The sequence below is a fragment of the Erythrolamprus reginae genome, chromosome 2 (assembly GCF_031021105.1).
Source record: "Erythrolamprus reginae isolate rEryReg1 chromosome 2, rEryReg1.hap1, whole genome shotgun sequence".
Classification (NCBI taxonomy): domain Eukaryota; kingdom Metazoa; phylum Chordata; class Lepidosauria; order Squamata; family Dipsadidae; genus Erythrolamprus; species Erythrolamprus reginae.
Genome location: NC_091951.1, coordinates 1395731 through 1412170, shown reverse-complemented (window position 1 = coordinate 1412170; position 16440 = coordinate 1395731). Strand labels below are relative to the sequence as shown.

General features: G+C 44.5%; 1 protein-coding gene across 4 annotated transcripts in view; it reads right to left on the bottom strand.

Annotated features, from left to right (window-relative positions):
• Positions 1–16440, bottom strand: part of LOC139162876 (zinc finger protein 721-like) — a 360849-nt gene that overhangs the window by 43472 nt on the left and 300937 nt on the right. Inside the window, exons 1-5 of one of the 4 annotated variants that reach the window (XM_070743763.1) lie at positions 12376–12946; positions 12041–12155; positions 11803–11870; positions 11491–11620; positions 5132–6400 (exon numbers count right to left, since the gene is read on the bottom strand). The exons of 1 other annotated variant lie outside the window; for it this stretch is intronic. In XM_070743763.1, coding sequence (XP_070599864.1) covers positions 5132–6400; positions 11491–11620; positions 11803–11870; positions 12041–12155; positions 12376–12789 — 1996 coding nt within the window. In that variant the 5' untranslated portion in view covers positions 12790–12946. Of the gene's footprint in view, positions 1–5080; positions 6401–11490; positions 11621–11802; positions 11871–12040; positions 12156–12375; positions 12947–16440 lie in introns of those variants that run through there. 2 more of the 4 variants (XM_070743764.1, XM_070743766.1) reach the window with 2 other exon arrangements.

The window sequence follows — 16440 nt, the reverse complement described above, 5'->3', positions numbered from 1 at the left end:
AGTAGTGTATGTATGTATAAGTATAAGCAATATACCAAGATGCATAATAGTTGAATTTAGCTTTATTGTTTGAATTGAAGGTTTGACATTATTTTACTATAGTAATTAAGATTATATTAAAGGTATTTTTTGGTAATTATGATATACTAACCCTACTCAATACTCATACCAAGATTTGTAAAACTTTAACTCAAATTTATTAACTTTTTTTTACTATAATAGTTAACATACATTTAACTATGTATTCTTTTTCTATATTTGAATGTATACTTTCAAAAGAAGCGGGGGAAATATACCCCCACTTTATGTTTATTGTTTGTATGTATTTGTTTGTTTTTATGAAAAAAATAATAAAAAAATTGAAAAAAAAAGAAAAAAAAAAAGAAAAAAAACTTTTGCAACTTTTTTGATGATTGATATTAGTTATTGATAAAATACCACATTTTATTCAGGGAAAATTAGATGGTACATTGTATTGTTTGAATGTATGGTGAGAGAAAAATTTAAAAAAATGTACCCCCCCCAAAAAAAGTCTTTCCTTCCTCCGCCCTTCCATTCATTTCATTCTTCCTTCCTTCCTTGTTCCCTCCATTTCTTCTTCCTTCCTTCCTTCCTTTTCCTGCCATTTCTTCTTCTTTCCCTCCCTCCCTCCTTCCCACTTCTCTTCCCTCTCCCTTTTTTTCCTTCTTTCTCATTTGTTTTGTTTCCCTCTCCCTCGTTCTTTCCCTCCATCATTTTCTCATTTTTCTTTTTCTCTCACATTCCCTCCCCCTCACCTTTTTTCTCTCCCTCTCTCTCTTGCTTTCTTTTTCTCTCTCTCTCTCCTTTTCTTCTCTCTTCCTTCCTCTCTTCTTTTTTTTCCTGCCCTGCAACACGCCGCGGGGCAGTCGGCTGCAAGCAGAAGCTCACAAGACAGTGGCACCGACGTCGGGTCGCAGTACATTGCTGGCGCTGCGCTGGGCATGGACACGGGGCTGGCACTGGCCCGCTGGCTGGCCCAGGACGGAGGTGCCAGCCCCATGCCCAGTGCAGCACCAGCAATGTACGGCGTCCTGCAACACATCAAGCCGCCGCCGCCGGTGCCTTGCAGCCAACTGCCCCACCGCCGCCTTACGACTACTGCTGTGCCCTCCCGCTTGACCCACGCTGCGCCACCTTCGTGGCTTGCCCTGCTGCCCCGCGCCCACCAGAGCTCCCGGTGCGGCCGAAGCGCGGGGCGGAGTAGGTGGCTGCGGCTGCTTCAGGCCCGCCCCCGAGCTGAGCTTCCTTTGGCTTCCTTCGAGGCAAAAGCTGCAAAGCTCACCTGCCGCCTCGAAGGAAGCCAAAGGAAGCCCAGCTCAACAAGGACCGGGTGTTGGTCCCTTGAAGCTGCCACCGCTGCCGCCGCCCACTGTGGAGATCCCTTCGCCCGAACGGAGGCGGTGGGCTCAAGGGACCAAGAGCCGGTCTTTCTCGGCGCTGAATTGTTGCAGCCTCAGCCTCCGGGCGAAGGGATCTCCTCAAGCAACGCAGCTCCGAAAAGGACCGGCTCTTGGTCCCTTGAACCCGCCGCCGCTGCCTCTGTTCGGGTGAAGAGATCTCCGCAGTGGGCGGTGGCGGCGGCGGCAGCTTCAAGGGACCAAGAGCCGGTCCTCGTTGAGCTGAGCTTCCTTTGAGGCGGCAGGTGAGCTTTGCAGCTTTGCCCCGAAGGAAGCCAAAGGAAGCTCAGCTTGGGGGCGGGCCTGAAGCAGCAGCCGCCGCCTACTCTGCCCCACGCTTCGGCCGCGCCGGGGCCAAGTAAGCCGAGGCTAGGCCCGTCGCCCCCGGCTCCAAGCGCGGGGCCTGGGCGGCGGGCAACCATAGGGAGGGCCTCCCCGTCGCCTGGCCGGGACGGTGTGCCCGTTAACAATTTAGTGCGCGGGGGTCCTGATGGCTTGTTTACTGCCCCCTCCAGACGCTCTTGCAGGGCTTCCAGGCTCCCTGCGGGGCAGCGAAGAAGCAAAAAAGCAGCACTCTCCGGTTCTCTCTCTCCCTTTCTTGCTTTATTTTTCTCTCTCAGTCCCTTTCTATGTCTCCCTCTTTCTCTCTATCCCTCTCCGCAGCAGACCCCCCCCCCAACACCAAAAGTGCCCAAACGCGCGCAAACCTCACCGGTGAAAAAAAAAAAAAGCAAAAAAGCGGCACTGGAGGGACCAAGACGGTCTGCAACTGAGTGTCTGGAGGAGGAGGCGGAAAGCCAGGGGGCGGGGAGGAAAGCAATTGGCTAATTTCTTTCTCGCCTTTAGGGAGAGGAACTGTTGCTGCTCTGCCATAGGGTGCTTTCCTCCCCGCCCCCTGGCTTTCCTCTTCCTTGCCGCCGCCAGACGCTCAGCAGCAGAGTGGAGGGGAGATTCGGGAACTTAGTATATTATATATGGTAAAATCTTGTACGCTGCTGCGGGCCGGGTAAATAGCCTCAGCGGGCCGCATCCGGCCCGCGGGCCGTAGTTTGGGGACCGCTGCAGTGGACTGTATTAAAAAAGGCCATCTTAAAAGCCACAAGACTTTATGTAAAGCAAATAACTAAAGGTAAAAGGAAGAAGAAACCGCTATGGTTTAGCAATGATGTAAGGGCTATAGTCAATGAAAAAAAGGCTGCCTATAGGAGGTATAAAGAGTCTGGAAGTATAGCTGATAGGTGTATAAAATGAGACAGAAGGAGGCGAAACAGATAATATATGCTGCTAAAGCCTCAAAAGAGGAAGAAATAGCAAAATCTGTAAAGAAGGGGGATAAAACCTTCTTCAGATATATTAGTGATAGGAAGAAGAAAAACTGCAGCATCACAAAGCTTAGTACCGGGAATAATACATGCATTGATGGGAATAAGGAGATCGCTGACCATTTCAATAGCTACTTCTGTTCAGTTTTCTCAAAAGACACCTTACAAAATAATACTATAGGGGGATATAGCATTGCTTCCAGCTGTACGGATTCAGCTCCAGTGATCTTAGAAGCCGATGTCTTAGAAGAACTTGAACGATTAAAGATAAATAAAGCAATGGGTCCAGATGGCATCCACCCCAGAGTTCTTAAAGAATTCAGATCTGTCATTGCTGCCCCCCTGACTGATTTGTTTAACCAATCCCTGTTAACAGGAGATGTTCCTGAGGATTGGAGAATGGCCACTGTTGTGCCTATCCACAAGAAGGGCAGTAGAGAAGAAGCTGGTAACAACAGGCCAGTTAGCTTGACATCAGTTGTAGTTAAAATGATGGAGACTCTACTCAAAAAGAGGATAGATCAGTACCTAAAAAACAATAACTTATTGGACCCAAATCAGCATGGTTTTACTGAAGGCAAATCATGTCAGACTAATCTCATTGATTTCTTTGACTATGTCACAAAGGTGTTGGATCAAGGTGGTGCCGTGGATATTGCCTATATGGACTTCAGCAAAGCCTTTGATACGGTTCCACCTAAAGAGCTGATGGATAAATTAGTGAAGATTGGACTTAATCCCTGGATAGTTCAGTGGATTTCAAGCTGGCTGAAGCGTAGACATCAGAGAGTTATTGTGAATGGCAAGTATTCTGTGCAGAGTCAGGTTACAAGCGGTGTGCCACAAGGGTCTGTTCTGGGTCCTATTCTTTTTAATATGTTTGTGAGTGACATAGGGGAAGGTCTGGTAGGGAAGGTTTGCCTATTTGCCGATGACTCTAAAGTGTGCAACAGGGTTGATATTCCTGGAGGGGTCAGTAATATGGTAAATGATTTAGCTTTACTAGATAAATGGTCAAAGCAATGGAAACTGCAGTTTAATGTTTCCAAATGTAAAATAATGCACTTGGGGAAAAGGAATCCTCAATCTGAGTATTGCATTGGCAATTCTGTGTTAGCAAAAACTTCAGAAGAGAAGGATTTAGGGGTCGTGATTTCTGACAGTCTCAAAATGGGTGAGCAGTGTGGTCAGGCGATAGGAAAGGCAAGTAGGATGCTTGGCTGCATAGCTAGAGGTATAACAAGCAGGAAGAGGGAGATTGTGATCCCTTTATACAGAGCGCTGGTGAGACCACATTTGGAGTACTGTGTTCAGTTCTGGAGACCTCATTTAGAAAAAGATATTGACAAAATTGAACGGGTCCAAAGACGGGCTACAAGAATGGTGGAAGGTCTTAAGTATAAAAGGTATCAGGAAAGACTTAATGAACTCAATCTGCATAGTCTGGAAGACAGAAGGAAAAGGGGGGACATGATCGAAACATTTAAATATGTTAAAGGGTTAAATAGGGTTCAGGAGGGAAGTGTTTTTAATAGGAAAGTGAACACAAGAACAAGGGGACACAATCTGAAGTTAGTTGGGGGAAAGATCAAAGGCAACATGAGAAAATATTATTTTACTGAAAGAGTAGTAGATCCTTGGAACAAACTTCCAGCAGATGTGGTTGGTAAATCCACAGTAACCGAATTTAAACATGCCTGGGATAAACATATATCCATTGTAAAATAAAATACAGGAAATAGTATAAGGGCAGACTAACCATGGGGTCTTTTTCTGCCGTCAGTCTTCTATGTTTCTATGCTTATTCAGCTCCCCCCCTCTCTCTTTTGTTCAAGCCGTTCATAAAATTCTTTCCATACTTCATATCTTCTTGGTCCTTATGCTCTATTGTCATCTTGTCTACTTCTGCAAAGTCAAGGATCTTTTTAATCAAGCTTCTTTCGGTTGGCATTATTTCCTCTTTCCAATATTGTGTAATTTTTGCTGTTATTATGTGTTGAATTAGATAGTAATGTTCTTTCTTCATTGATTTTTCCAAAATGCCAAGTAAAAATTTTCCGGTTTCAATTCTAACTTTTGTTGTATCATTTCTTCTAATCTGATCAGAAACTTTTATGTAAAATTATTTTTGGTTTATGTTTGGGGCATAAACTACTATTAAAATTGTTTTTTAATAATCTATCAAAATTTCAATACTTAGGATCCTACCTTCCTCATCGGAATAGGATTGTTTAGGATTTAACCATTCCTGTACGTAAACCGCAATTCCTCTTTTTTTGTTTTTGCTGATGCTACAAAGAACTTTCCAAGTTTGGAATTTTCCAATATTTTATAGTCTACTTTTCTTATGTGGGTTTCTTGTATGGATCCTTTTATGAGTAATAAGATGACTTCCTTGAGCAAAGGTTATTCCACACTCCATGCATTTATATGGCTTCTCCCCTGTGTGAATCACCTTATGGGAAGTAAGTGCACTTCCGTGAGCAAAGGTCTTTCCACACTCCATGCATTTATATGGCTTCTCCCCTGTGTGGATCCTTTCATGGATAGTAAGTTGACCTCTTTGAACAAAGGCCTTTCCACACTCCATGCATTTCCATGGCTTCTCCCCTGTGTGGATCCTTTTATGAGTAATAAGATGACTTCCTTGAGCAAAGGCCTTTCCACACTCCATGCATTTATACGGCTTCTCCCCTGTGTGGATCACCTTGTGGGAAATAAGATTACTTCGGTGAGCAAAGGCCTTTCCACACTTCATGCATTTATAAGGCTTCTCCCCTGTGTGGATCTTAATATGGGAAATAAGATGACTACCTTGAGCAAAGGCCTTTCCACACTCCATGCATTTATATGGCTTCTCCCCTGTGTGGATCCTCTGATGGGAAGTAAGTGCACTTCTTTGAGCAAAAGCCTTTCCACACTCCATGCATTTATATGGCTTCTCCCCTGTGTGGATCTTCATATGGGAAGTAAATGCACTGCTATGAGCAAGGGTCTTTCCACACTCCATGCATTTATACGCCGTCTCCCCTGTGTGGATCCTCTGATGGGAAGTAAATTGATATTTCCAACCAAAGGCCTTTCCACACTCTATGCATTTATACGGCTTCTTCCCTGTGTGGGTCCTTTCATGGATAGTAAGTGCACCGCTATGAGCAAAGGTCTTTCCACACTCCATGCATTTATATGGCTTCTCCCCTGTGTGGATTCTTTCATGGATAGTAAGTTGCTCTCTTCTTCTAAAACATTTTCCACATTTCAAACAATTATAAGGCTTCTCTTTTGTCTTAATCCCTTTTTGAGATGTCAGGTAGTTATTTCCAAGAGAAAGAATGGATATCTCATTATAATTTTGTCCGTTGTGTCTTCTGATAGCATCTTCTCCTTTGTTTTGGGTTAAATGGTGTTCATTCGCTTGTACTTTAGCTTTGATTAACTTCACACTTTCCGCAATATATTTTTTCTTTATTTTCTCTTGTCGGGCAAGAATGTCTTGCATCGGAGCATCAGTGGAAGATGAGCTTTCCTGATTCCAATTCTTTGACTGGCTTCTCTCAGTGCTTTCGAATTCCATTCCAATTCCAAACTTCTCCATTCCATCTTTATCATTGATCAGCTGGAACAGTTCACAGGAATCTTGATTCTCCTGCCCATTATGACCTTGAAAGCAAAAGCTAATGAAATGAAATATATAATAAAACAATATATAACATTTCAGATCCAATTAATTAAATATCTAAAAAAAACCTAGTGCCATAAAAAACAGTCTTTCCCATTCAATCATAAATGCATAAATGAGTCTTAAGACTCTTGCAGAAGGCAAGGAGGGTGGGGGCAGTACGAATCTCTGGGGGGAGTTGATTCCAGAGGGCTGGGGCCTACACAGAGAAGGCATTTATCTATCTATCTATCTATCTATCTATCTATCTATCTATCTATCTATCTATCTATCTATCTATCTATCCATCCATCCTAGGCCCCGCCAACTGACATTGTCTAGTTGATGGGACCTGGAGAAGGCCAACTCTGTGGGACCTGACCTGTCGCTGGGATTCATGTGGCAGAAGGCGGTACCCTAGGTATTCTGGCCCGATGCCATGTAGGTCTTTATAGGTCATAACCAACACTTTGAATTGCATCTGGAAACCAAATAATAATAATAATAATAGTAATAATAGTAATAATAATAATAATAATAATTTATTAGATTTGTATGCCGCCCCTCTCCAAAGACACATGGTGGCTCACAAATTGGCCGCCAATTCAGTCCGTGGAGTGATGGTGAGATATGTAAATGAGATTAACTGTTTTTACTATCTGGAAATTTCTCCTTAGATCTAAATTGCTTTTCTCCTTGATTAGTTTCCACCTATTGCTTCTTGTCCTGCTCTCAGGTGTGTAGGAGAATAAACTAGAAGACACCCTCTTCTTTGTGGCAGCCCCTGAGACATTGGAAAACTGCTATCACCCTTGGATCTGGTACGGGCGTCAGTTCGCAGAGAACGGAGAACTAAAGGACATAGAAACATAGAAGACTGACGGCAGAAAAAGACCTCATGGTCCATCTAGTTTGCCCTTATACTATTTCCTGCGTTTTATCTTAGGATGGATATATGTTTATCCCAGGCATGTTTAAATTCAGTTACTGTGGATTTACCAACCACGTCTGCTGGGAGTTTGTTCCAAGGATCTACTACTCTTTCAGTGAAATAATATTTCCTCACGTTGATTTTGACCTTTCCCCCAACTAACTTCAGATTGTGTACCCTTGTTGTTGTGTTCACTTTCCTATTAAAAACAGTTCCCTCCTGGACCTTATTTAGCCCTTTGACATATTTAAATGTTTCGACCATGTCCCCCCTTTTCCTTCTGTTCTCCAGACTATACAGATTGAGTTCATGAAGTCTTTCCTGATACGTTTTATGCTTAAGACCTTCCACCATTCTTGTAGCCCGTCTTTGGACCCGTTCAATTTTGTCAATATCTTTTTGTAGGTGAGATCTCCAGAACTGAACACAGTATTCCAAATGTGGTCTCACCAGCACTCTATATAAGGGGATCACAATCTCCCTCTTCCTGCTTGTTATACCTCTAGCTATGCAGCCAAGCATCCTACTTGCTTTTCCTACTCCCCGACCACACTGCTCACCCAATTTGAGACTGTCAGAAATCACTACCGCTAAATCCTTCTCTTCTGAAGTTTTTGCTAACACAGAACTGCCAATGCAATACTCAGATTGAGGATTCCTTTTCCCCAAGTGCATTATTTTACATTTGGAAACATTTAACTGCAGTTTCCATTGCTTTGACCATTTATCTAGTAAAGCTAAATCATTTACCATATTACAGACCCCTCCAGGAATATCAACCCTATTGCACACTTTAGAGTCATCGGCAAATAGGGAAACCTTCCCTACCAAACCTTCCCCTATGTCACTCACAAACATATTAAAAAGAATAGGACCCAGAACAGACCCTTGTGGCACACCTGTCTCTGGTCAGAATACTCGCCATTAACAATAACTCTCTGATGTCTACGCTTCAGCCAGCTTGAAATCCACTGAACTATCCAGGGATTAACTCCAATCTTCACTAATTTATCTATCAGCTCTTTAGGTGGAACCGTATCAAAGGCTTTGCTGAAGTCCAGGTAAGCAATATCCAGGGCATCACCTTGATCCAACACCTTTGTGACATAGTCAAAGAAATCAATGAGATTAGTCTGACATGATTTGCCTTCAGTAAAACCATGCTGATTTGGGTCCAATAAGTTATTGTTTTTTAGGTACTGATCTATCCTCTTTTTGAGTAGAGTCTCCATCATTTTAACTACAACTGATGTCAAGCTAACTGGCCTGTAGTTACCAGCTTCTTCTCTACTGCCCTTCTTGTGGATAGGCACAACACTGGCCATTCTCCAATCCTCAGGAACTTCTCCTGTTAACAAGGATTGGTTAAACCAGTCAGGGGGGTAGGAATGATAGATCTGAGTTCTTTAAGAACTCTGGGGTGGATGCCATCTGGACCCATTGCCTTATTTATCTTTAATCGTTCAAGTTCGTCTAAGACATCGGCTTCTAAGATCACTGGAACTGAATCCGTACAGCTGGAAGCAATGCTATATCCCTCTATAGTATTATTTTGTAAGGACTTCAGTGTTGTAATCATAGGTTTATAGGCACTGAAATTTAGGAATAAAATATTACTGGAGAGTGATGTTTTAAGCCTAATGGGTGCTGTATAAAACCTTAATTCTTCCTCTATTGAAAGGAAGCAAAGTCCAGGCTGAGTAAGCAAGCTGCAGAATCCATGACCATGTTGGGAAATAATTAACTTGATATACAGCATGAAGAAAACCTATAGCTAACTTCCATATAAGGAAATATATGCCTTACTCTCATTCCTTTGCTAATCACCAGTAAACACACAATCCAGGAAAAGGCAAAGAATGGAGCTTCCGTTAATTACCTATAATGAAGCCACAAGGGAAGCCTTATATGGTGCAAGAGTGAATGGTAGTAGGGGGATGGCTTAATGTATGTGGCGTTCGCGAATTGGTTATTCTGTACCACATGTCAGGAAAAGTGACACACAATAAAAAGGAGCGATCTTGATTTAACCGAAGTCGTCTCATCGAGAAAACTTTGTCCCTTCATTCTGATGTGGCAATCATAGCATGCTGTGCCTCCCTAGAGGTCGACCCACTGAAGGAGGGCTGCATGCCTTCACTTCAGTGCGAGATCACACGAGATCAGTAACACAAGAGCTCAAGCTACTAGTCTTGCAGGATCTCACACTGTAGTTCTCTAGACCTGTGTTCTTTTAAGAACAGACAGCTTGCCACATTGTCACAAGGCACCGTATTATTCTGACCATAAGACGCATCTAGGTTTTTGGCCTCCTCAGGTCCCACTTTTGCCCACTCAGTTCACAGCGAAGGGAGAACTAAAGTAGTTCAGTGCGAGATGACACAAGACCAGTAGCGCCAGGACACAGGGTATTAATCTTGTGTGATCTCAGACTGCAGTACTTTAGGCAAAAGCAGGACCTACGAAGGCTTTGGGAGGCCAAAAACAGGTCTGTAATCGCTCTGTAAGAACCACCAACATTCCTACCCACTTTCTTTGTGGAGAAAAGTGTGTCTTATATTCTGAAAAAGATTGTAAGCCCCTGCGGGAGGGGATGGAAGAATATGTAGGGTGAACGTTGCAGCACCTCGGCTGTCATAGAAACATAGAAGATTGACGGCAGAAAAAGATCTCTTGGTCCATCTGGTCTGCCCTTATACTATTTCTTAGGATGGATATATGTTTATCCCAGGCATGTTTAAATTCAGTTACAGTGGATTTACCAACCACATCTGCTGGAAGTTTGTTCCAAGGATCTACTACTCTTTCAGTAAAATAATATTTTCTCAAATTACTTCTAATCTTTCCCCCTACTAACTTCAGATTGTGTCCCCTTGTTCTTTGTTCACTTTCCTATTAAAAACACTTCTCTCCTGAACCTTATATAACACTTTAACATATTTAAATGTTTCGATCATGTCCCCCCTTTTCCTTCTGTCCTCCAGACTATACAGATTGATTTCCTTAAGTCTTTCCTGATACGTTTTATGCTTAAGACCTTCCACCATTCTTGTAGCCCGTCTTTGGATCCGTTCAATTTTATCAATATCTTTTTGTAGGTGAGGTCTCCAGAACTGAACAAAGTATTCCAAATGTGATCTCACCACCAGCACTCTATGCAGTGGGATCACAATCTCCTTCTTCCTGCTTGTTATACCTCTAGCTATTCAGCCAAGCATTCTACTTACTTTCCCTACTGGCCTGACTGCACTGTTCACCCATTTTGAGTCTGTCAGAAATCACTACCCCTAAATCCTCCTCTTCTGAAGTTTTTGCTAGCACAGAACTGCCAACACAATACTCAGATTGAGGATTCCTTTTCCCGAAGTGCATTATTTTACATTTGGAAACATTAAACTGCAGTTTCCATTGCTTTGACCACTTATCTAGTAAAGCTAAATCATTTGCCATATTACAGACGCCTCCAGGAATATTAACCCTATTGCACACTTTAGAGTCATCGGCAAATAGGCAAACCTTCCCCTATGTCACTCAAAGATATTAAAAAGAATAGGACCCAGAACAGACCCTTGTGGCACACCGCTTGTAACCTGTCTCTGCTCAGAATACTCGCCATTAACAACAGCCCTCTGATGTCTACGCTTCAGCCAACTGCAAATCCACTGAACTGTCCAGGGATTAAGTCCAATCTTCACTAATTTATCTATCAGCTCTTTATGTCATAGGTGAGGGCCGTGATGCTGCAACACTCTTATTTTGGGACTAGATCTCAAGGAATACTTTGCCTTAGATTCTGATTTAGTTTTGGATACTATTTGGAATCCTGATAGTTTGGTTGTGAAAGTTCTTTTCTCCCACAATTTTGGATGTTTGAGAGGACAAATGACCACACACTCCTCTCACATGATCTCCAGAGGACACATAAAGGCCCACCTCGTTCTTTTCAGCCCCCACAGCTAAGTCCAAATAGAAATAGAAAATACAGATAAGGAATGGCACAGAAACCATCTAAGCAAAGAGACATTGACTCTTTCTTTCTTTGGAACATGAGAAGGCCAGATCCTTTCCTGACGATACCTCATAACAGTGGTTTTATAATTTAAAAAATTAACTATAATCTGTCTTCTTGAAGTCTCTGATTGGCAATTAGAAAACTCTTACCCAGAGAGACCACGTTCCTACGGTTTTCCAGCATGACTTCCGAATGCAGCGCTTTCTGGCCAGGATCCAGCCGAGACCATTCCTCCTCAGAGAAAGACACAGCCACCTCCTCGAAGGACACAGGACTCTCCTGAACACAGGGAAAAACAAGAGAATTTGCAAAAATCCTTCAGGACTGGGCAGCATAGAAGTTTAATGAATGAATGAATGAATAAATAAATAAAAATCTGTTCATCGTCATCATTCATTTAGACAAGAGGATGGAAGGGGAACTCCAATTTGTAGACAAGACAAAACTTTTCCCTTTCTTACTTGATTTGGAGGTTCAACCGTTGTTTGATCTCCGTCATAAAAACCAGAAAGCTTCATTCTTTGTTTCTCTGTAAGGAATAATTTCAAAATGCATAATTCTACAGAGTCTACAGAGAGGGGCAGCATACAAATCTAATAAATAATAAAATAATAATAATAATAATAATTAACAAAATAGGAGATATTCTATAAAAGGGAAGAGAGAACAAAGGTAAGACAGATGGACAATCTTCATTACCTTCTGTGGTGTCCTGACTTTGATCTTCCCAAGGGATCCTCCAGGGAATTGACCTCTGAGGGGGATTTGATGGATTCTTATTTCCCTCGAGATCTCTGATCTCCACAGTGCAGCACTTCAAATAGGAGGAAGGGAAAAAGAAGCAGAATTAATATATGTCACAGGACACAACACAACCTCAAAGTCCCCAATTTCCATCCGTGAGGTTGAGGAACAATGTCCTACAAGAATTGGAGAATTGCCATATGTGATGAATGCCAGAGAGGTTTGGGAAGGGGGGCTGAAATATTTACATATGTTCTCTATTCCCTTCTGAGCTCCCAAAAGTGTCTCACCTGCAACTGGACCTGCTCCTTCTGCTCCTCCGCCTGACTCAGGAGGAGGCCTTCCACCAGGGCCACCGCCTGGGAGCTGGTCTCTGCTCCACACTCCCGCACCCAGCCCTCCATCTCTGGGGGCAGAAGGGACAGGAGATGCTCCAGAACCAGCAGGTCCAGCATCTGGGCTTTTGTGTGCTTCTCTGGCCTCAGCCATTGCCTGCACAAGTCGTGGAGTCGGCTGCAAAGTCCTCGGGGACCCTCAGCCTCCCAGTATTGGAAGACGTTCCAGGGCTGAACCTCTGAAGGGAGGATGGATTCTTCCTCCAGGATCTTCTGCCCGGGTCTTGTCCAGAGCTTCCCCCCCTTCCCAGGCTGAGCGGCTGCAGGGCCTTTTCCGCTCCCCCCCTTTGCAACAGGTGGGGTCTCCATCCTTCCTCTGTCCTGCAGAGCAACTCCAAAGGGGTCCAAGGACTCTTGTGGGTCTCCAGACGCCTTTTCCTTCACGGGACCATTTCTGGGAACAGGATCGGGCCCTGGGGGAGCCTGGGGCGAATCCCGCCTTCTCCGTCTCCTCCTCGCCCGCCTTCTCCTCTCTTGCTGGGTCTCCGCAAGGTCCAGCCCCCTTTCCCCGCTTCTTTTGCAGGGAGCCCCCCCCCCCCCTCACTTGGCGCAGGCCTGAATGTCCTCCCACCGGACTCTCCGTCTCCTACGAGCACCAGCCGTTAAGGAGAGCGAGTGTAGCGTCCAGAGCGGCAACGTTCAGTGATGTCACTTCCGTCTCTGCCTCCTCTGCCAAGCCCTGCCCTACAATGGGGAAGCGCCTGGGGTTCCCTTCCCTTGGCAGAGGGCGCCCTCTGGTGGATTCGAGACAAAGTGCCCGGATGGGAGAAAAGGCGGGAAAGAGGAACGCAGGGGTGAGGGAAGGGAGGGGGCGGGGCGGAAAGGCCCCTTTCGGAGGCTCCCTGCCCGGCAAAGGCTTCGGCCTCTGTGCTTCTTCCTCCCTCCCCTTTTCTAGGGGCCCCAATGCCTGGAAGGAGGTTCCGGTCTTTCTCCTGAGGCGTTTCTAGGGCGCTTGGGCCCTTCCTCCCCTCGGGGCCCCTCCCCCTCTTCCCTCCTCTTGGCTTCCCCATTGAGGTCCCACAGATTCCTCCTCTGGGGCTGGGAGAATCCACGTCCTCTCTCTTTGAAGCACCATCCGTGGTTCTGCTGGTGGGGGCGAAGAGGGGGAAGAGAAGGGCCGGGAAGGGCCTTCAGTGCTTTTGGGGGAATGGGGAGGAAAATCTCTGCCTTGATTTGAAATAAACCTTTAAACTCCGTAAATCTCAAACACGTCATAGAAACATAGAAACATAGAAGTCTTGACGGCAGAAAAAGACCTCATGGTCCATCTAGTCTGCCCTTATACTATTTCCTGTATTTTATCTTAGGATGCGACTGGCCAGAGAGGTAGGAGGAGAACCACTGGAGAACAGTGCCTCCCACCCCCAACCCCTCCAGCCGGTGCAGAAGGATACCATGGTCGATGGTATCGAAAGCCGCTGAGAGGTCAAGGAGCACCAGGACAGAGGATCAACGCGACCAAAGCAGTTTCCGTGCTGTAACCGGGCCTGAAACCAGACTGCCGGGGACCTAGATAATTGGCTTCTTCCAAGGACCGTTGGAGCTGGAGTGCCACCACCTTCTCAACAACCTTCCCCATAAAGGGAAGGTTGGAGACTGGACGATAGTTATTAAGTACGGCTGGGTCCAGGGAAGGATTCTTGAGGAGGGGGCGCACAAGTGATTCTTTATAGTGTGTTGGAAAGACTCCCCTCCCCAAGGAAGCGTTGGTAATCTCCTAGGCCCAGCTCCGTGTCACCACCCTGCTGGCCGAAACCAACCAGGAGGGACACGGATCCAGTAAACAGGTGGCTTTTTAATATTAGATTTGTTACATTGCTTTTTATTGTTGTTAGTCGCCCCGAGTCTTCGGAGAAGGGCGGCATACAAATCTAAATAAACTAAACTAAACTATGCATTAATGTAAGATAAATAAGATGGAATAAATCAGCCAACTCTTGACTATTTCCTATGATGGTTAGAATGGTGATATCAGTCAATAACAGTCCCATGTTTGAGGAGCCTATCACTAAAAGTAGAACTCGAGGCAAGGTCAATAATGTCTATAAAAATTAATGTCCATAGAATTAATAGCAATAAGGAAGTCCACTTTAGTCTTAATTCTTCAGTGTTAATTCTATACAATGCTGAAAAACATTCCATTTGTTCTTTGTAAATTAAAGCTGCGATCTAGACTGGTTGCCCCCTAGAGAAGGAACATTTATAGTTTGGGTTTTGTTTTGTTTTTCATAATAAACCCAGTTGCATCTGGGAACATTAAAAATCTTTGTGGATTAGCTGGGGAAAATGCAGCGGTTTTACAAAGTGAAAGTTGTGAGTGTTTCAACAAGAAATGCAAATTCTGGATGAGAAAAAAATATGTGAGCAAGAAAATGGATGGAGAATTTCTAAATAAGTGGAAATGGAAAAGATTCAATTTGACATTTTATTGGAAACGCCTTCAACTCCTATTGATGACTTTTAGCAGTGGATTCAGCCTTTCATCTTTCTGAGGTCACTAAAATGAAGATCCAGATTGCTGGGGTCAATATGCTGGCTTTGCACACTGCCCCGAGATAAAGTGGTAAAGCCCTATGGAGGAATATATAAATCTAAGTGGAACTGCCATTGCTATATAGTTTCTCTCGAGCATGGATCCTTTTATGATGAGATACATGCATGCATTTATACGGCTTCCTCCCTGTGTGGATCTTCTTATAATAATAATTAATAATAATAATAATTTATTAGATTTTTATGCTGCCCCTCTCCGGAGACTCGGGGGGGGGGGTTTCAGAACAATAATAACAATGTTACAATGGAAACAAATCTAATATTGAAAAACAGCTAAACCCCCCCCCCCCCCATCATTTAAAAACCATGCAACACACGCATACCATACATAAAATGTAAAAGCCTGGGAAGGTGTCTCAGTTCCACCACGCCTGCCCATATAGGTGGGTCTTAAGTAATCTGTGGAAGACAAGGAGGGTGGGGGCAGTTCTGATCTCTGGGGGGAGTTGATTCCAGAGGGCCAAGGCCGCCACAGAGAAGGCTCTTCCCCTGGGGCCCGCCAAACAACATTGTTTAGTCAACGAGACACGGAAAAGGCCAATTCTGTGGGACCTTATCGGCCGCTGGGATTTCTGCGGTAGAAGGCGGTTCTGGAGGTATTCTGGTCCAATGCCATGTAGGGCTTTAAAGGTCATTAGCAACACTTTGAATTGTGACCGGAAACTGATCGGCAGCCAGTGCAGGCCATGGAGTGTTGGAGAAATGTGGGCGAACCTCAAACTGATGAGGGCATGAGCGCCTGTGAGCAATGAAATAGGGCCGCAACTGGTACACCAGGCGAACCTGGGCAAACACCTCCCTCGCCACAGCCGAAAGATGATGTTCCAATGTTAGCTGTAGATCGAGGAAACCCAAGTTGCGAACCCTCTGAGGGGGTCAATAATTCCCCTCCCATGGTAATGGACGGACAGATGGAATTGTCCTTGGGAGGCAAAACCCACAGCCACTCCATCTTGTCAGGGTTGAGTTTGAGCTTGTTGACACCCATCCAGACTCCAACAGCCTCCAGGCACCGGCACATCCCTTCCACTGCTTCGCTGACTGGACATGGGGTGGAGATGTATAACTGGGTATCATCAGCATACTGATGATACCTCACCCTGTGTCCTTGGATGATCTCACCCAGCAGTTTCATGTAATGGAAGTGCACCGCTCTGAGCAAAGGTCTTTCCACACACCATGCATTTATACAAATTTCCCTGTGTGGATCCTTTTTATTTCAAATATATACATTTAAAAGGACATTTTCTTGATCATTGCATCTTTACATCATCAAAACAGGCAAAAAGAAAAGGTAATTGAAAGAGAAAACCATAAAGGAAACAAAAACAGACTGTACATACACCTCACCCCACTCGCCTCATTGACAGCTTAATTTAAACCCATCAGTTTTATCATACAGTGACT